The 21,766-nt window shown below is 40.6% G+C and overlaps 1 protein-coding gene across 1 annotated transcript; it reads left to right on the top strand.

Annotated features, from left to right (window-relative positions):
• fzd6 (frizzled class receptor 6) lies at positions 1-21,731 on the top strand. Its single transcript, XM_061949358.2, has 8 exons — positions 1-136; positions 3,429-3,786; positions 12,246-12,442; positions 12,515-13,094; positions 13,236-13,655; positions 18,574-18,722; positions 18,808-19,194; positions 20,648-21,731. The coding sequence occupies exons 2-8, from the start codon at positions 3,613-3,615 to the stop codon at positions 20,790-20,792; spliced, it is 2,052 nt and encodes a 683-aa protein (XP_061805342.2). The 5' UTR covers positions 1-136; positions 3,429-3,612; the 3' UTR covers positions 20,793-21,731.
• The last annotated feature ends 35 nt before the right edge of the window (positions 21,732-21,766 follow it).

The following is a 21,766-nucleotide window of genomic DNA, read 5'->3' as shown; positions in this document are numbered from 1 at the left end:
AGGCAGCATAAAGTGGAACAAACCAAGGGGAATGTGTTGGGAGTTTTTCAGGAAACTATCAAATAACCTTCTAAATTACTCCAAAGTGTATTCATGTAGTCAGCTGTTGTAGACATTCCTTTCATTACAACTGCTGGTAAGTTTATTTGTTTTTTTATCTGCATTTCGTTCATAGTTGTCACATTTTTGTTTAGCTAGCGAAGAGTTTTCGGCCCCCGTAACCACGGTTGCCAGTTGAGACATCGGGGTTTGCTTCACAATTTCCCCGAAATCGGTGCTTCATTGACGGGGAAACAATATTCAAGCTGCGCTCAATGGGATCATAGTTAATCTTTTTCTTGCCAGAATGGAAACACTTCCAAAAATGTGTTTTTCTCGTCGGCTGCTGAGATTAAAATGAAATTGCTGCATTTTCCTTTTGCTAACTTGCTGTGATTTTTGTGTAGATTTGTCGATAATATGTATTTAGAAAGCTAAGCTAATAATGCCCAACTTAAACAATAATAGCTAATTTGTATTTATTAGCCACACACTTTATAAACCTTCAGTAGTTTGTATTTAAAAAAAAGAGTAGCACAACGCATGTATTATTACAATCGGTCACTTTTAATTATTATATTGTCAATGGTATTTTTAAATGGAAGGTGAATAATTTTTAAGGGCAACCTTTTTTCATGACAAATACAAACGTAACATTATATGCGTATGCACTAGTCAATATACATCTACACATTTGCAAGCTGTTTTTTATAATCACATTGAACTAAAATTATAACATTACAGTAGTAAGAGCCATTTGGGTTACAAAGCAGGACTTGCAAACCTGCTGCGCCTTAAAGGGAAATGTACTTTTTTTAAAGTTTGACCTATTGTTCACAGTCCTTATGAGAGACAAGAACAGATATATTGTAGTTTTTTTTTTTTTTTTTTTTTTTGCATTCTAAAGATTAAAAAAACGCTCCTAAGATGTGGCTAGCAATGCAACTAATTGGAGCAATCCATTCTGCCTCTAAATCACTCTAAAATGCATCCAAAAAGCGCTAACTATTCTTAATTTACGTTCTGTTACCTGTATAATAACCAAGCTTCAGCGACGTTATCATTATAAATGATAAATGGGTTGTACTTGTATAGCGCTTTTCTACCTTCAAGGTACTCAAAGCGCTTTGACACTACTTCCACATTTACCCATTCACACACACATTCACACACTGATGGAGGGAGCTGCCATGCAAGGCGCTAACCAGCACCCATCAGGAGCAAGGGTGAAGTGTCTTGCTCAGGACACAACGGACACGACGAGGTTGGTACTAGGTGGGGATTGAACCAGTGACCCTCGGGTTGCGCACGGCCACTCTTCCACTGCGCCATGCCGTCCCTTGTAAGAGTAAACACTGAGGAACTTTTTTATAGCGGAGTAACATCGCTTTGCGACTGCTTGCTACAGCATCAGCCGTAAACTCACTTCTGTGTCAGAATGGCTTTTAAGGTTCTAATGTGATAGGACATAAATGTGTACTGAACAATCTTATTACAGTACCTGTAAAGTATTAGCCCACATATCATGTATTGTTTGTACACAGCTACGCTCGACAGTGTATGTAGTTGTACTAACAAACATGATGTGGTTTTTTGATTGATTGATTGAAACTTTTATTACCGTATTTTTCGGACTATAAGTCGCAGTTTTTTTCATAGTTTGCGATTTATATATGTTTTTTTCCTTCTTTATTATGCAATTTCGGCAGGTGCGACTTATACTCCGGTGCGATTTATACTCCGAAAAATACGGTAGTAGATTGCACAGTACAATACATATTCCGTACAATTGACCACTAAATGGTAACACCCAAATAAGTTTTTCAACTTGTTTAAGTCGGGGTCCACGTTAATCAATTCATGGTACAAATATATAGTATCATCATAATACTGTCATCACACAAGTTAATAATCAGAGTATATACATTTAATTATTTACATTATTTACAATCCGGGGGGTGGGATGTGGAGGGGGTTGGGGCGGGGGGTTAGGTTTGATTGCTATCAGCACTTCAGTCATCAACAATTATATCATCTGAGAAATGGACATTGTAACAGTGTAGGTCTTGTATCATGTATCATGATCAATATTATAGTCACATACTCGATGGACAGTTGTCCGTTTGGTCAAGCTGGCCGTGGACGTTTCCAGTTGATTTTGGGTTGGTGGAAAAAAGTTTCTACCACTGCAGGGTTTGTTAGCACAGTTTGTCTTTCGTTGTGATGAAGTTTCTTTGAGCAGTGTCCTCCTCGTCAGATACATTGATAAAAAAAACATTGTGTACCACTCAGTGCAGCAGAGGCACTCCATTTCTGTCAGTGTAGCTTGGCACCAAGTTCAACATTTACACTGTGACCAAGTTATGCCAATCGTGACTCTCTCAGCTTCCGTCTGCGCCAACATTTCACCCTATCTTCGTGCTCGCTAAGCTTCTTTAACCAATACTTTAGGTTAAAAAAGATGAAGTTTTGAGTCCTCATTTTTTTCAAAAATAGCCGTCGTTGTTGTCAGTTACCAAGTCTGCAATGATTAGAACATACACACGTTTGTTGACGGAAGTCGGAAGAGCGTTGCTATGGGCACTGAAATAAGTGCGCCCAGGATAAAAGTTCCGGTAATGTTTAAAATGACCAAAATATGGTAAATATTGTACATATTAGTACATATTGTTATGAACGTGTATGTCACTACATTATATGCATACTTACAGCATGTATAAAAAACAATGAAAGAGGGTTTTGAAGTTGTTTTAGAGGGCTTCGAAGGCAACATAGGGGACTCCCATTAGCTGCATTTTGCAACGTTTTTTTTTTTTTTTTATGAACCTAGAAAAAAAAATACCGTGTCCAAGTGTTCTTGTCTCTCATAATGGTTGTGAATGATATACACAATTCCAAAAAAAAGTGCAGTTCCCTTTTAAGAAACCGGCAGGACAAAATGAGTCGTTATTTGCAGTCCTGTTTAAGAGTCTGTTTGATCACCGCTTTCAATCAGTGCAAATGGCATTGCCAATGTGACATTTCTAACGCTTTAAGAGACGATTAAATAATTAATGGTTTCTCTTAAATGTGTGCAATGTTTTATTGATGCACTGATATTCTAGTTGGAATGACAAGGTATGTTTATTTAGTAAACAGCATCTGAATTCTAAAAGAAGGAAGTAATTGCCCTTATTATATGTCCGTTATTAGGTGTCCATTTCTTAACATGAAGATAGACGATGATGTCATCAAATCTCACCGCAACCCAGCGCCACATATAGCTTGTAGTCCTGTGGGAAACACTGGACTGTATATCTGATTGGTGTGATGACTTGCTTAAAAATGATCCACTGCAAAAATAAAAGCTTGGCTGCAAAATGTCTTAGCCCCTGTTCTTCTAATTACAGTGATGTGGGATATAACACATCCAGTGGACTGATGGGGAAACTACACCCTCTGCTACTGCCATCACCCCCCTTGAGATGACCCCAGGATAGGTGGAACAGTAGGAATTCCATTATTTGGGCCAAAGCAAGCCTGTTGTTCACGTTGGAAAAGAAAGTATCCGTAAACTTTCAGTCTACTCTCACAATGCTGATGTTGATGTGCCTGCTGGCGCTGTGGGCGGGGAGCTGCAGTGCTCACAGCCTCTTCACCTGCGAGCCGATTGAGGTTCATCGCTGTATGGGGCTGTCTTACAACATGACTTTCTTTCCCAACATGATGGAGCACTATGATCAGGATGTCGCCGCCAGTAAAATGGAGGTGAGTTGTTCTAAAACAAAAAACAACAGTAAATCAATCAACATGCTGAGATCACCCTGACTTCCCACATCGCATCATTTGAGACAATGTTGCTTGGGACTTGAGAGGTTTAAGTTTTTTTACTACAAAAACCCAAAACCAGTGAAGTTGGCACGTTCTGTAATTCGTAAATAAAAACAGAATACAATTATTTGCAAATCCTTTTCAACTTATATTCAATTGAATAAACTGTAAAGACAAGATATTTTATGTTTGAACTGAGAAACGTAATTTTTTTTGCAAATAATCATTAACCACTTTGCATCAGTCCATCTTAGATTAGCTCGGGCCCAGCGAAGCCGGCAGTGTTTCTGGGTGTTGTTGATAAATGGCTTTCGCGTTGCATAGTAGAGTTTTTTCATTTACAGATGTAGCGACAAACTGTAGTTACTGACAGAGGTTTTATGAAGTGTTCCTGAGCCCATGTGGTGATATCCTTTACACACTGATGTCGCTTTTTGATGCAGTACCACCTGAGGAATTAAAGGTCCGTAATATCATCGCTTACATCAGTGGTCCTCAATCTTTTTGTAGCTGGGTACCGGTCAACGCTTGAAAATTTGTCCCACGGACCTGCGGTGGGGGAGGGGTTTATGTTTGTTTTTTTTGTCATAAAGAAATACAGTCATGTGTGCTTACAGACTGCAGACTGTATTGATTTATATTGATATATAATGTATATACTGTGTTTTTTATGTTGATTTAATAAAAAAAACAAAAAAAAAACATTTATTTATTTATTTTTTATTTCTTGTGCCCGGTGGTTGGGGACCACTGGCTTCCGTGCAGTGATTTCTCCAAATTCTCTGAATCCTTTGATGATATTACGGACCATAGATGGTGAAATCCCTAAATACCTTGCAATAGCTTGTTGAGAAATGTTCTTAAACAGTTCGACAATTTGCTCACGCATTTGTTCACAAACTGGTGACCCTCGCTCCATCCTTGTTTGTGAAGGACTGAGCATTGCATGGAAGCTGCTTTTATACATAATCATGGCACCCACCTGTTCCCAATTAGCCTGTTCACCTGTGGGATGTTCCAAATAAGTGTTTGATGAGCATTCCTCAACTTTCTCAGTCTTTTTTGCCACGAGTACCAGCTTTTTTGAAACATGTTGCAGGCATCAAATTCCAAATTAACTAATATTTGCAAAAAATAACAACGTTTTCCAGTTCAAAAATTAAATAGCTTGTCTTGGCAGTCTTGCATTAGAATATAGGTTGAAAAGGATTTGCAAATCATTGTATTCTGTTTTTATTTATGATTTACACAACCTGCCAACTGCACTGGTTTTGGGTTTTGTAAAACAGTCTTGTTCATGATATGTATATGTATTTTTTAGCTCTCAAAGTTGTTAGATTAAAACCGCAAATCAGAGACAAGTCTGTGTTCCCATGGCACTCGCGTATCGACTCCTTTGTACTGATGCATGATCTATAATGCTGGATCGTTTGCTGACAAACTACCACCATGACAGTCAATTAGCACGCAAGAGATGGCATAGTCCATCGGGTAAAAAGGAACCATGGCTATACACTTTAGCACGGTCACTGAACACACACAAGCTTTAGTTAGTGAATTATTCATAGGGAAACATGCACCACTTCAATTTGTGTACATAGTAGTGGACTTTTTTTTAAAAAGGTGTTACTGTACCTGAAGCAAATGACGTTATAAGAACAGAAGATATGCAGTGATGTGTATATCGATCGTTTCCGAATACCAAATACTTTTATTGCTGTCATTAACTTAAGCTTATAATATTTGTTTAATTGAGTTTTGGAAAAGTTCAGTGTACGGTACTTGACTTTTATAAAACTCTTCATCTTCTCAGAGCCGCAACACAACACCAGCAGACACTAATTTGCATACTGTGCCCATATTGTACAAGCACATACTAACTGCTTGTCTTTCTGGTCTTGTTCAAAAGTGTTTTTAAATATTAAAATGGTCTACTCTTCAAAACGTTTACGTATACAGTGGTACCTCAACTTACGAGTAATTTAAGGTACGAGCTGACTATCTGCATAATTTTCAGTTACGAGCTCAACCCGCCACCGGTTAAAGTAGGATTTGTCACAAGGTTGTGCCATTTGAGCCTTAAATACTTTTATATTTTGTTAAACGTGGCTGTTCCTGCTTCGTTTACACAAAAAACAAACATAGTTTTGATTAGACAGTTGAAGTGTATGTTTTGAGCGCAATCCTTCCCTCCACCCACCGGACCTGAGAATGTTCGTGTGAAGGAGAAGAAGCGGATGACCAAGTCAGTGAAACAAACCATTAAAAACATGTCACCCCGGTTAGCAGCGTAGTACATCCAAACAACAGACATGTATCAATAAAAATATTGAGAAGCCGCAGATGCTGTTTGACGTGTTTCAGTTTGTTCTGTCTCAATCCTGATTCAAACTGGACAGTCGAGCATTACATTTGATAAATGTACATATATATTGTTTCTTGTCAAGTCTGACCTTTCCAGTTCGTCACTCACATATGTCTGTGTGCAAGATAAACAACACTTTTCTAGTTTCTATGGTTACACAACACAAGCAGCCTGTAGGAAACAGCTGAAAAAGTATGCTCCTCAATGTAAATACTTAACAATATTGACACATTATTTATAAAACTACTGTAGTTGTTTGTAGTACATGCTATTGTAATGTTCTACAAACAATATGTCTTAGCTCGGTAGTGGTCATAAGTTGAGATACCACTTCATTTGTATTGAAAAGGAAGAATTAATGATTAGGGGGTAATGTGTTTCTGCTTTTCACAGTGAGTGTACATTTAACTGCTGAAGCATTATCAAGCTTAATATTGTGAGTGGACTTAGTCAGGGAGAAACTGAGATGTACTGTACCACAGCTTCTCATTACACCTTGGTCAGTCCTCTGTGTTTTACTCTGCCATTAATATAATTGTTCTTGTTCAAGTTCACTGTGGAACATTACAAGTACATATGTGAATATAGTTTCATAATTGATTAAATAAAGCTTCTCTTTGCTGGCTTTGGTAATACATACATTATTTTCTTTACCAGTTGCATCATGTGTTGTGACCTTCCCTAAGGCTAGAGGTTTAGGTTACACATGTCGTGTTAGAGTATCAAGCATGACCAGTTACGTGCTGAGGGAATCTTTTGTGTGGCGTCTGGCAACGGTAAGGGCTTCTGATTTCACAGCAACTTTGGCCACAGGCAACTTCATCAACTTTGTTGTGTGGACTCTTTGATTTGTGCAGGAAGGGGATGGCCATGCCCAGAGCCACACAAAGCCTTTGGTGCATTCCACAAAGACTACACACACACTCTGTTAATCACTCACTAACTTCCTCTCCTGTACACAATCTTATAGAAACTATACAATGTCATGTTACACAATCCATCTGAGAAATCAATTTTTAGTCTGTGCCAAGACAGTCACAAATATTTATGTTTCCTCTTTAAGCCCATGGCCCAAAATTCCACAAGCATTCAACACAGGGAATGGAATCAGTCAGTGTGTTTACATGCACTGGAAAAAAGAACTAAAAAACAGCTTTTTAAAAATACATGTAATAAACACCTTAATCAGATTGTTTTCAACGTCATTGACATGTAATATAATCCATACTGTTTTCAAACAGTCAAAGACAGTCATCACAATATATGTAATAAAGTATTTATACGAGAAGCGTTTAATTTTGCCTCTTCCACCCTTTGATTCATAGTTTAAAGTAGTGGCAATAGGAATACAAAACAAGTGCAGTCAGTTATTTTTTTGTGCCTTTGAACCATAATCCAAGAGTAAATTAATTTTACATGCAGGCTGTCATACAATTTAAATATTTAATAGCAATTACGGTAATTGCATTTTGTCATAGTCAACTTATCAATAATAACGATTACCGTATTTTTCGGACTTTAAGTCGCTCCGGAGTATAAGTCGCACCGGCCGAAAATGCATAATAAAGAAGGAAAAAAACATATATAAGTCGCACTGGAGTATAAGTCGCATTTTTTGGGGAAATGTATTTAATAAAACCCAACACCAAGAATAGACATTTGAAAGGCAAGTTGAAATAAATAAAGAATAGTGAACAACAGGCTGAATAAGTGTACGTTATATCAGTGGTCCCCAACCTTTTTGTAACTGCGGACCGGTCAACGCTTGAAAATGTGTCCCACGGACCGGGGGTGGGGGTGGGGGGTGGAGGGGTATGGTATTTATTTATTTATTTTTTGTCATAAAAAAATACAATCATGCGTGCTTTCGGACTGTATCCCTGCAGACTGTATTGGTATATAATGTAGGAACCAGAAATATTAATAACAGAAAGAAAACAACCCTTTTGTGCGAATGAGTGTAAATAGGGAACAAGGTTTTTTGGGTTGGTGCACTAATTGTAAGTGTATCTTGTGTTTTTTATGTTGATTTAATAATTTAAAAAAAATTAAATTTCTTGTGCGGCCCGGTACCAATCGATCCACGGACCAGTACCGGGCCGCGGCCCGGTGGTTGGGGACCACTGCGTTATATGATGCATAAATAACCAACTGAGAACGTGCCTGGTATGTTAATGTAACATATTATGGTAAGAGTCATTCAAATAACTATAACATATAGAACCTGCTATACGTTTACCAAACAATATGTCACTCCTAATCGCTAAATCCCATGAAATCGTATACGTCTAGTCTCTTACGTGAATGAGCTAAATAATATTATTTGATATTTTACGGTAATGTGTTAATAATTTCACACATAAGTCGCTCCTGAGTATAAATCGCACCCCCGGCCAAACTTTGTAAAAAAAACTGCGATTTATAGTCCGAAAAATACGGTACGTGCTTTGTAGCGGTAATTTAAAAAAAATTAGATTCACATCGAATCGCGATTCTTACTTATTCTGATTGTACTTTGATTCATAATTTTTGAGAACCCATTTTTAAAAAGATGTGTTTTTTTAGGTAATCTCTGTGCTTAATCACTGTGTGTACATCATATGTCAGCAGCCATGAAGAACGTTTGTCACTTGTAACCTGTTTTGAAAAGGTTTTATCACAATTTTTTTATACCAAATAATATATTGCGAGAATGGGTTTGAATCGTATTGAATCGAGATTTGATTCTAAATTGGATCGGCACACCAAGAACACACAAATCAAAAAAATTGTTGTTAGATTACAATCCCTAGTCTACCTCGTTAAAATATACACCCAACATGGGACTGGACAATTAGATTTTGCCAATGTTTGTTTATTAAACATTATGCTTTTTTTAAAAAGCTCAACACAAAATGGACACAAACACTTTTTTACAGACACAAACACATTTTCCAGTTTTTTACTACTTTATCTTTCTATCATTATGAAATATATACCGGTGTATAAATAAATGCAGCCTGCGACTTACAAACTTTGCAAGTGACTTTAGAAAAAAACAAGCCCAAAGTCGTGTGTAATAAGTGCACTTGGCAACGCTGTGCTGTTAGCAGCTAGAATCTCCAGTGATAACTCGACTCACAGCGACAGTGGATTGGAAATAACTTTGCTCTTGTGGAGAGAGCAACTTGCATGGGCTACAAAGTTATACTTATCATTCAATATTTATTTTCTTTGTTCATTTCTGCTCTTTATTCACTCCTGTGACTCAACCTCTGGTGGTTCGCCACTGCTTTTCCACCGCTACGGTATGGACTGAGCGTCATCGGGCAATTAAAAAAGATTGTGCTGTTGAAGGAAACTTTCCTTAACTCTTTATTATAGCGTTAACTTTGACAGGCCTAATTAAAACATTAACGTCACTGCACGTAAAAGCTGCAGAAAGCTATGCTATATTTATTGACAAGTTGGCTCTGAGCTGTAACAGTAAATTTGGTGTGTCGCTGACATACAGTAACAGAAGGATTATGTAAGGCTTTCAACTAGAAAAAGTTGCATCAACCCATCCTTTTGACTAGTTTAATCATCAGGTGAACAAGCATTACTACCAGATGTTGATGCTAACTAACCCCAATATAGCAGTTTGTACTTTTCAGCTCACTGAGAAAGAGTTCTTGACTTTGAGTCCTTGAGAAACAATGGTGCTTACTGTCAGAGTTTGCATACAAGGCTCCCAGAGATGTGGACTTGCTGCCAGACTGGATTTCAGCATGGAGAGAAAAAAGTATATATTGAATAGCAGGCCGTGTTGGAGTTGGTCGAGTGTGTTTGTTATGATTATAAATATTATCAGTGGACGGGTCTGTGGTAATGATTTATGCGTTCTCGATTATTTTGAATAGTCTAAGTGTTATGATATTAGTTAAGCTGGTGATGATCTTTGACAAATATACGGTACTGTAGTCCACCAACCAATCACAAGTGTGGTGTTATCCTTGGCTTCTTTGCCTGGCATCCGCACATTCATTTCCCACCACCTATATGGCAACAGAAGAATATGGATTCCAGCCAGTGAATGGTTCCTTTGTGTGCTGTTGTGTAGCTTAGCAAAATAATGGAAGAATTTTAACTTCGAGCTGTGTCCTCAACCTTTCCCTCATCACTATGCAACATAGGAGATACAAGTTAGATGTGTCATTAATGGTGTGAAAAATGAAATACAAATTCCGTATTCACAAGACAAAACATGCAGAAAATGTCCTGTCTTTTTGTTTTTGGGTCCGCTTTTGGCTGCCTTTTAATTATAGACAACATGTAAGTTAACTAGGTAGGTAATGTACCGCAACATATATGTTACAGTATTGTTGTAGAATGTCAACTCTGTTTGACAGTGAAATCATTGCATCCTGATGACAGTCATTTTACATTTGAAATCAAAAACTTATGACGGTTTCTGTCCTTTGCTTTGGGTCCTTTAGTCTATTTGCCCCTCGTTGGTGTTTTACATGAGCCATTTTTCTGAATCGCCACTCTCCACAGTTTGCCACCACACAGATCATGGCACCCACATCATTGCTCCCATGTGCATCAGGCGTGCGGAAACTAAATCCATCCATCCACCCATTTTCTACCGCTTGTCCCTTTTGGGGTGACTAAATTTGCCCTAGTGTGTGAATGTGAGTGTGAATGTTGTCTGTCTATCTGTGTTGGCCCTGTGATGAGGTGACGACTTGTCCAGGGTGTACCCCGCCTTCCGCCCGAATGCAGCTGAGATAGACTCCAGCACACCCCGTGAAACTAAATCCATGTGTTTTAATTTCCAGCCAATTTTTGTGGTTTCGGATCTATACATTTTTTTTTCGTTACACTCATTACATGATTAATCAAAGCAACATAATAAAAAATCAAAGCTTTTTTTCGAGGCGAATTCATCAAAATAATTTTGACTAATAGTTGTAGCTTTAGCAAGACATAGCTGCATCTTGTTGACAAGCGCAATACACGCATTCATGTCAAGAGTCTCCAAAAGTATTTTTTCTAGAATTAAATGTTTGCTAAATATAGTAACAGATATAGCGACAAAGTGCGCTGCTCTTTCTTCTTATTCTCTGGCAGACCAAGTGTGTGTGAAATGTGTCTGTAACTAGGGATGTAACGATAGACGTTATTCATATTAATTGTGGTAAAACTCCCGATGGTTAGTATTACCATTTTAAAAGAAAGTTATCGAAAAATCATGATTAGTAACTGTACTTTGATAAACTCACGGACCGACTAGTGCTGGCTTGCTAGTTTAAATGCTAGCATGAATAAAGTATTTCAGGTTGAAAGATTTCAGTGTGTGTTCAGTACTTTTTAAGGACATTCAACAATACTGTGATAATAATGATAAATGGTAAAATGTTGGTCATAATAACCGTGATATAAAATGTTCATATAGTTACATCCCTAATTGTAATGACAAGCTGCATTGGCAGACAGTCCTGTTATGATGTGTTTATGAGCAAGAGCAATGAAAATTTTGCGTTTTTACGATTTCTAATCTGTTTACATGAGAGAGAAAATGTTTATTTATGAATTTGTTTATATATACTTCTGGACTGTTTGAGTCATCAACAACATTCAGATGCTAACTAAATAACCATAAGAAAAACAAATATGTGGCTTTTCCCCTGTACAGCTAATTAATTTAAACAGCCATTGCAAGAAAAAAGTACTTGAGGTCAGTAAAGGCTTGGTGTGACTTGATGTGATTGGTAGAAAACAATAAAATGTTCACTTTCTGTGTTACACGTGTGGAGGACAACACTTTCTTGTGCCGTATACATTTTTTTTTTTATTGTATGTTTTTCACTTCGGTCGCAACTTTAGCCATATGCTTTTACTGGGCAAATTGTGGACTACAGTTTTCAAATATGTTAGAATGCAAAATAGACCAAGGAGAAATGTGTATTGTAAAACACACTATGTATCATGTTCGGATCTGGTCAAAATCTGTTGCTAACAATTTAACAAAGTTATTTTGAACATCATTTCATTGTTCTCGTTGCAGCCATTTGTGCCCTTGGCAAATCTTCACTGTTCTCCAAATGTCCACCACTTCCTGTGCCAAGCCTTTTTCCCAGCATGCACGGAGGAGAACACAGTGCTTCTCCCATGTCGAGAGGAGTGTGAGGCTGTTCTATCCGGTTGTCAGGAGGACATCCGAGTTTTCGGTATCATCTGGCCTCCAGAGCTACAGTGCAACAAGTAAGTAACAACCACAGCAGTCATGCGAAACATGATGATCAGTCCAAATAAATGTGTATTTTATTTCTTCAGACTTGACTCATGTGGCTTTCTGGGTGGTTCCAATCTACCTGCAACCACCCCAATGAGCTCCACATCTGCTAAGAGAGACCTGGGCTTTTGGTGTCCGCTGCAGTTGAAAACTAAACCTGGCTATGGTGCATCGTTCTTGGGCGCTCAGGATTGTGCTCCGCCTTGTTCCAATATGTATTTCAAACCCCATGACATTGAATTTGCCAAAAACTTCATTGGCGTTTGCTCTATCATCTGCTTGGCTGCCACTCTCTTTACCTTCCTTACGTTCCTCATTGATGTCAAACGCTTCCGCTACCCAGAGCGTCCCATAATCTTCTACGCCGTCTGCTACAGCTTTGTGTCGCTCATGTACTTCATTGGCTTCCTGCTGGGTAACAAAGCAGCCTGCAGCACGCCGTCCCATCCTGCCGGCGTGGATACCGTCGTCTTAGGTTCTCAGAGCAAAGGCTGCACTCTGTTTTTTATGTTCCTGTACTTCTTCTCAATGGCTGGCATCGTCTGGTGGGTCATACTCACCATCACTTGGTTCCTGGCAGCTGGGCCTAAATGGAGCTGTGAGGCTATAGAGAAGAAAGCGGTAAGATTATGTGTTGAAAATGGATGAAAAGATGTGTTGACAGGAGCAGAAATGAATTTGAGGTTTTGAAATGTGCTCAAAACACTTCAAGGGGAACGATGCAAGCTCTTCAAAGGCCTTGTGTGTGTTCTTTCTTTTTAGGTGTGGTTCCACTCTGCTGCCTGGGGGATCCCCGGTGCCCTAACCGTCATGCTGCTAGCCCTGAACAAGGTTGAAGGCGACAACATTAGCGGGGTTTGCTTTGTGGGACTGTACGATCTGGATGCCCTGCTCTACTTTGTTATCGCTCCCGTGTGCGTGGGCGTCATCGTCGGGCTCTTCCTCATCCTCGCCGGCATCGTTTCTCTGAATCATGTGCGACAGGTTATCCAGCACGACGAGCGCAACCAGGAGAAGCTCAAGAAGTTCATGATCCGCATCGGTGTGTTCAGCTGCCTCTACTTGGTCCCGCTGGTCACCCTGTTAGCATGCTACTCTTACGAGCAGAGTTACCGCAGCACATGGGAGAACACATGGATCAACGATCGATGCCAGGAATACAGCATCCCCTGTTCGTACAAGGTAACTATACCTTAAAAAAAGGTAGAAAAGCGCTATACAAGTACAACCCATTTACCATTTACCATAGTACTGTTATACTGAACGTGTTAGAGAAAAATGAGGGAAAAGGCAAATTGGAGAACATTTTCTTAGAAAATTGCTTGTTATTTGATTGGACTCTTAAAAACAGATGGTCTAGTCCCTAAATTCTTATTGCCTTGATTACTCAAGAGCACAGGTGACAAATCTTTTGTTGTTTTTTATAAAGCCAAAGCAAAGCAGAGCAAAAAAGCAAAGAGGCACAGTTCAAGACAAAACACCATTTGTTGTTTTCAATAGTCAAAAGGTGTGAGGCAAAGGACTGAATTGTCAATTGAATTGTCATTTGGAACGATGATTATGTAATTGCAAGCTACGCCGAAAGGCAAACTTTGATTCTTGTACTGCTTTTCTTTGCTTAAAACAGGTGTCCATACTTTTTCCACCAAGGGCCGCATACTGAAAAATTAAAGAATGCGGGGCGCCACTTTGATACATGTTTTACTTTAAATATGCTAACCCCAATTCAATGTTCATTGGTATATGCTAAACTATTTGGAAAAAAAGACATTATTATCTTCGCTTTTGTGTTATATATGACAAAGCAAGTAGTCGTTAGTGTTATGTCTGATATACCTAATTAATAATGAATTAATTTAATATTCAGAAAATTTTGAGAGCCAATAGAAAAATAAGGGCACTACTTTGAACAACTCTGGCCTAAAACATGGATTTCACATGGATTTGATGTCAATACAGTGTGTCCGGAAAATATTCATAACACTTTACTTTTTCCACATTTTTGATACAGCCACAATCCAAAATAGAATAAATAAAATTGTATTTAAAATTTTACACATTTAATTATGAGAACATGATTTTTTTTTTTAAATAAAGAAAACTCATAGCATTTATTAATGCAACAAATTGTCTTTTTGATTATGATGCCACAAGCTTAGCACACTAGGGCTACAACGATTAATCGATTATTTTAATTAGAAAAAAGCTTTGATTATAATAAAAAATATATAATAATGGATAAGATTTATATAGCGCTTTTCTAGACACTCACAGCACTTCGCAGAGAACTGAGAACACATCATTCATTCACTCATCACACATTGATGGTGTGGTAAGGTACATTTGTAGCTGGAGCTGCCCTCGGGTAGACTGACAGAAACAAGTATGTTGCTTCGATTATTCGTTAAAAGAGTGTAACTAACAAAAATCTATAAAATCCACACCGCATTGGGGTGCCCAGAACTTTAAATATGCAGACATAGTATCCGCATGACCGCTGCAATAGAGCGCACATGAGAGTGGTGTTGTGTGGGTGCAGTAATCTGTGTGTGGGCGAACACCGGAGATTGATGTATTAATTTTTTAACAATGCACACATTTTAAAAAATCTATTTAAATTCTGATGTGCATTTAATACAAAACATTTTTTTGTTTATTTAAAAAAAAAAAAATCTTCCCCCTCCTCCATGAATCGCCACCTTAACATGATGAAGGAGTTTGAGTATCCAAATGATCCAAGGAGCTATGTTGTCGCGGGCTAAATGCACTTGGTAGGGTTTCCCAAGGCAAACTGGTCCGAGGTGATGGGTCAGACTAAGAGTGGTTCAAAATACTCTTATGATAAAAAGAAAATCCAAGAACCGCGCCTCGCCCGTGCGAGTCATACCGTGGCCTCACTCTGGAGCCAGGCCCAGGGCAGGGGCTCGTTAACGAGCGCCTGGTGGCTGCGACTTCCTCCATGGAGCGCGGTTGGGCACAGCCCGTAAGAGAGACGTGGCACCTGCCTCCCCGCAGACCCACCAACTGCAGGGGTATCCATGAGAGTCCGGTGCTATGTGGACTGGGTAGCAGTGGAAGGCGAATGCCTCAGCGACCTGGTCCTCGGTTGAAAAATCTGGTTGTGGGGACATGGAACGTCACTCCTCTGGTGGAGAAGGAGCCTGAGCTTGTGCACGAGGTCGATAGATACGTTAATACATATCCGGCTCACCTCAACGCACAGCATAAGCTCTGGAACCAAACTCTTTGAAAGGGGGTAGACTTTGCTTTATGCTAGAGTGGGTGTGGGTTTATTATTAGCTCCCTGGCTTGCCGCCTGTGTGTTGGAGTCATCCCTGGTGAACGAGAGGGTTATTTCCCTGCGCCTTCGGGTCGGGGGACGGGCTCTGACTGTGGTTTGCGGGAAATTCGCCAAATGGCAGTTCGGAGTTTTTCGGCATTCTTGGGGACCCTGGAGGGAGTGTTGCAGGGCGTCCGTCATTCTACTGGGTGACTTCAATGCCCACGTTGGCAGCGACAGCGAAACCTGGAGGGGTGTGATTGGGAAGAACGGCACATAAGTGGGCCCACAAGTGCACGTGGCACCAGGACACACTAGGTCGCAGGTCGATTATCGACTTTGTAGTCGTTTCATCAGATATGCGACCGCATGTCTTATAAAACTCGGGTGAAGAGAGGTGCCGAGCTGTCAACTGAATACCACCTGGTGGTGAGTTGGATCAGGTAGCACAAATGTTTAGTGAGGGTAAGCTGGGAACGTTTGGCAGAGGCTCCCGTCCGCCAGATCTTCAACTCGCACCTCCGGCAGAGCTTCAACTGCATTCCGAGGTAGGTGGGGGCCATTGAGTCAGAATGGGCCATGTTCCATACCTCCATTGCTGCTGCTGCTGATCAAGGCTGTGGTCGCAAGGCGGTAAGTGCCTCTCATGGCGGCAACCCCCGAACCCGATGGTGGACATCAGAGATAAAGGGGCCCATCAAGCTGAAGGAGTCCTACCGTGCATGGCTTGCTTGTGGGACTCCCAAAGCAGCTGACCGGTACCGACAGGCCAAGAAAGCCGCAGCCCCGGCGGTAGCGGAAAAAAAAACTTGGGCGTACGAGGAGTTTGGGGAGACTATGGAGCAGGATAATTGGTCGGCCTCAAAGAGATTCTGGCAAACCATCCGACGCCTCAGGAGAGGGAAGCAGTGCCCTGTCCACACTGTGTATAGTGGGGCGGAAACCTACTGACCACGACTGGGGATATAGTTGGGCGGTGGAAGGAATACTTTGAGGATCTCCTTAATCCTACAGACGCACCCTCTGTAGAGGAGGCAGAGTCTGAGTTCACCAACCCGGATCAAATTCAATCAATCAAAAAACTCCCCGGTGGCAAGGCCCCAGGAGAGGACGACATTCGCCCCAAACACCTCAAGGCTATGGATGTTGTGGGACTGTCGTGGCTGACACGTCTCTTCAACATAGCGTGGACGTCTGGCGCAGTACCTCTGGATTGGCAGACCGGGGTGGTGGTCCCACTTTTCAAGAAGGGGGACAGGAGGGTGTGTTCCAATTATAGAGGGATCACACCTCTCATCCTCCCGGGGAAAGTCTATTCCAGGGTGTTGGAGAGGAGAGTTTGGCCGTTAGTCGAGCCTCGGATTCAGGAAGAACACTGTGATTTTCGTCCTTGTTGTGGAATACAGAACCAGATTTATACCCTCGCTAGGGTACTGGAGTGTGCATGGGAGTTTGCTCAACCAGTCCACATGTGTTTTGTGGATTTGGAAAAGGCATTCAATTGTGTTCTTTGCGATGTCCTGTGGGGGGTGCTCCAGGGGTATGGGGTCCCTGTACAAGCGGAGCATGAGTCTGGTTCGCATTGCCGGTTGTAAGTCAGACATGTTCCCAGTGGACATTGTACTCCACCAGGGCTACCCTTTGTCACCGGTCCTGTTCATTATCTTTATGGACAAAATTTCTAGGCGCAGTCATGGTGTGGAGGTTTTCTAGTTTGGTGGCCAGAGGATTGCCTCTCTGCTTTTTGCAGATGATGTGGTCCTGTTGGCTTCGTCAGGCCTGGAACCTCTAAGTCGGGAGTGAAGTTCTGCCTAAAGTGGAGTTTGAGTATCTCGGGGTCTTGTTCACGAGTGAGGGAAGAATAGACCGCGAGATTGACAGACATATTGGTGCAGAGTCGGCAGTGATGCAGTCACTGTATCGGTCTGTTTTGGTGAAGAAGGAGTTGAGCCAGAAGGCGAAGCTCTCGATTTACCTACCCTCACCTATGGTCACAAGCTTTGGGTAATGACCGAAAGGACAAGGTCGCAAATACAAGCGGCAGAAATTAGTTTCCTCCGCAGGATGTCTGGGATCACCCTCAGAAATAGGGTGAAGAACTCGGTCATCCGGGAGAGACCCAGAGGAGAGCCGCTGCTCCTTTACGTCGAGAGGAGCCAGCTGAGATGGCTCGGGCATCTACTACGGATGCCTCCTGGACGCCTCACTGGTGAGGTGTTTCGGGCATGTCCAGCCGGGAGGAGGCCTCGGGGCAGACCTAGGACATGTTGTAGGGACTATGTCTCACAGCTGGCCTGGGAATGCCTCGGTGTCCCCCCTGTAGAACTAGATGAGGTGGCTGGGGACAAGGAAGCCTGGGCAGCTCTGCTTAGACTGCTTGCCCCACGACCTGGACTCGGATAAGTGGCGGGAAATGGATGGATGGATGGATGGATGGATGGATCCCTAAAATACTCAGTTTTATCCGATTACTCGATTAATCAAACAAACCAATGGATTACTAAATAGCGCACCCATTTCTCTTTTACAATATACAACAGTAATAATATTAATACATATAATAAAAATACATTTGATTTTTAGGCACTTTTTTTGAGAATTTAGACTAATTAATGCTGTATGTTTAATGCATTTGACAGAAAGTCAAGTTAAACCAAGAGAAAAGTAAACTGTCTGTTGTCAAGCCCCTGTTACCATGGATTCTATTGCTTCTATAAATAGAATCCCCTTAAGGATTAACTGTAAAGCTAACAAACACACTACATCTATCCACCACTTGAGCTCTGCTAATATACACATTATCAATTAATACCTTCTCAGACAACAGTGCACAAGCGTCCGGACCTTTCTCTGTTCTTGGTCAAGTACTTGATGACCCTGGTGGTTGGAATATCGGCAGTGTTCTGGGTCAGCAGTAAAAAGACCTGCTCCGAGTGGGCCTACTTCTTCAACAGGACTCGCAAAAGAGAGTGAGGGCATTTGTTTTGCCAAATTTTCTACCAATGAAGACATTGTATGTTTTTGTCTGACCGTCACATGTCCTGTGACCTACAGTCCAATCAGCGAGAGCCGACGGGTGCTCCAGGAGTCCTGTGAGTTCTTCCTCAAGCATAACAGCCGTGTCCAGCACAAGAAGAAGCACTACAAGTCAACCTCCCACAAGCTCAAGGTTGTCTCCAAATCAATGGGCACTAGCACCGGCGCCGCATCAAACGTTGCTTCCACTGGCGGCGCTAATCAAGGAGCAAACTTACCTCTGGGAAATCATGAGCATCCCGCCCAAGGCTCTGTGAGGGCGCACCTGGACAAAGGAACCTCTAGCCGAAGCTCCAAGCACAATGACAAGGAGCGGGAAGGGGGAGAAAGACGTAGCAAAGGGGGGAGCTCAGGCAAGATCAGCAGCCCTTCTGAGAGTTTACACAGCAGAGTACCAGATGCAAGGTAAGACTAACCATGATTTTAGCGTTTATCCTCTTGGTGAGCATATTTATTTTTACAGTACACGTTTAAGTAATTTTCGTGTCTGAAGCCTCTGAAGTCAGACACAATTTAGGAAGGAATGGGAAATAAATCCTGTCTACAATCAATGGTTTTCCATGATAATATGTTTAACTGTTCAGGACATTTTTAAACGAACATTTGTGACATCTGTCAACTGTCATATAATGTTTTTAATACAGTGGAACCTCGATTTCGGAACCTAATTGGTTCTTGAACATCATTTGTAAATAGAAAAGTTAGTCTATTGGACCAAATTTCATAAAAAATTTAAACATGAATAATGGCTTTCAGCCCTAACAAAAGTCCAAAATGTTAGTAAAAGTTTGTACTTTTTGAACACAATATAACGTGCTATACATCACTGTATATCAAACAAACATAACAAGGGGGTGATAGATCCGTTTTCTATTGAAAACAAAGCTAAAACAACAATTGGCTAAACTGTCCTCATTTTCATTCACACTGCCGACACGCACACACATGGTCACTAGTCCTGTGTTGCACTCAGAATTTGAAATCACAAAACTCTTATCTTCAACAGCCAAGTGTCTACAATAATTGGAAATAAAAATAAAATCCACTTTACATGGTTGGTTAATGTTCTTTGCGTGCAGCAGAAAGGAGGGGGCTGGGCAGCTTTACAACGCTGTGGATACTTTCTGAATGCTTCAAACCACACATTGCTTCTCTTTTGCTTTCTTTAGAGTTAGACTTAGATTGAGCTTGCAAAACTTAAACGAGGCTAAGAAAAACACACAAAAAGCAAGCACAGTAGTTAACAGCAGCACTGCCTGCTGACTTAATGAGCACCGGAGATTGATTAGCTCGCCCACAATGGATGCACTGACGGGCACAAAATGGCTAAACTGCAGGGCGCAATGAGTGGATGAAACATTTGTACACTAAGACAAGGTTTGTACACCAAAGCATATTTTTCAAATTTAGTTGAAAAGTTGAGGGGTTTGTAAATCAGGGTTCCACTGTATCAAGTTACTGTAGCCATAACTTTTTCCTATATGATATTTGGATACTACTAGAGTCTCACTGTACTGCTTGACTCAATATGAGTCAACTGACTTTAGTAACTTCCATGAATGTATAATATAATTTTATTCTGGTCATGTTATTTGTGTATTACGCTCCTTATTAAAAGTTATTTATTGTATATTCACTGAACGTACGCTGAGTTCTCAAGTAATAAGCCCACATGCATGTCAGCTGTCCATCCCTCCATCCATTTTAGTAATTAAAATAAGTGAAATAAATAAGACTACTACTACTTCATTCTGTATCTTCAGAACTGATGCAGCCCCACAGCTGTAACCTATTACATGTGAACAAATCTTACATGTCCATGGAATAACTAACGTCTGATGCATCCTGGCCGGTTTAGGATGACTCCAAAGAGCGAGCCGTCAGACGCCAGACCAGTTCCCATCGTACAACAGCATCCAGCTTCAAGCTCCCAAGACTGCACCCACCAGCAGGTGCCCGAGGTGTCCGAGGAGAGCAAGGACACAAAAGACAGTAACTGCTGAGACGCTGGTCTACCAGAATGTTCGAGTACACTGACAGCAGGCTTTACAGTTCTGTCTTTCGACCCTGATTGTATTGCTTTAGTTTGGTTGTAGCCACTGAATGTCCATATCACCAATGTGATATTTAGCTTGTTAGGAGTTTTTGTTTTAAATAAGGAGGAGTCATACTTCACCAAGCTTTTACTAGTACAGCTGCATGCCAACTACTATAAATCGCATTGATGCATTATGGGAAGCTCAATGAAAATATTTATGTGGATATTATATTTTCTTAAACAGGATTTAGTCACTACACTGGGTTTTTTAGTATGTGAGGTCATGATGTTTCCTAAGCGTCAGTATGAGTGAAGTGTCCTTTTGGGTTTTCTTTTTATATGTCTTCCTCAAAGAGGGTTTGCCTCCAAACCTCATTAAGTAATGTGCATACTCTCACTTTTTTAAAGTAGACATTTAGATCATGTTATCGTCTTTTACAAAGTTTTCTTAAGATGTGTCATTTGTGTTCCTATTTTTATGTTGTATGGATCCCACTATATTGTTGGTCAATCCTGTGAAAGCTATTTTCATTTTTTAAGAATGTGTCTTTAATTTGAAAAGCTCCTGGCGTTCAAAGGTAAACCAACAGATGTTTCACATGTGTAGCTGAGTGATGTCAGTGTTGGCATCAGACTTGTAAAAACAGTTATTTGTCAACTCGGACCAGTAAAAGCCAACTTTGAGAATTTGTTTAGGAATCATTGTTACATTTACATCTTCTGTATTTTGATGTATTGGCACGTTTCCTGCGTAAAATGTAATTCGTTCCTTAGTGTAACTTTTCCAGGAGTGAGGACCATCTAAAAGGGAGCCCTAGTATTTACTCTGTGAAATGTGTATTGTTTCTTTTGTATGATACCCATTTTGATAAATAAATGTGGTCTTGTATGTAAATTCACAAAATTGTGGACATTATCTCAACTTGTGCAGATATTTGG

This window comes from Nerophis lumbriciformis, linkage group LG04, assembly GCF_033978685.3.
Source record: "Nerophis lumbriciformis linkage group LG04, RoL_Nlum_v2.1, whole genome shotgun sequence".
Lineage (NCBI taxonomy): Eukaryota > Metazoa > Chordata > Actinopteri > Syngnathiformes > Syngnathidae > Nerophis > Nerophis lumbriciformis.
This window is presented reverse-complemented; position numbering and strand designations above follow the sequence as displayed.

Bases quoted from the DNA above. Each gene is read 5' to 3' on its own strand.
- fzd6 (XM_061949358.2), top strand. From the start codon at position 3,613: ATGCTGATGTTGATGTGCCTGCTGGCGCTGTGGGCGGGGAGCTGCAGT. The intron at 13,095-13,235 runs GTAAGATTATGT...CTTTCTTTTTAG, and splicing joins AGGCTATAGAGAAGAAAGCG to GTGTGGTTCCACTCTGCTGC. The intron at 18,723-18,807 runs GTGAGGGCATTT...TGTGACCTACAG, and splicing joins AACAGGACTCGCAAAAGAGA to TCCAATCAGCGAGAGCCGAC.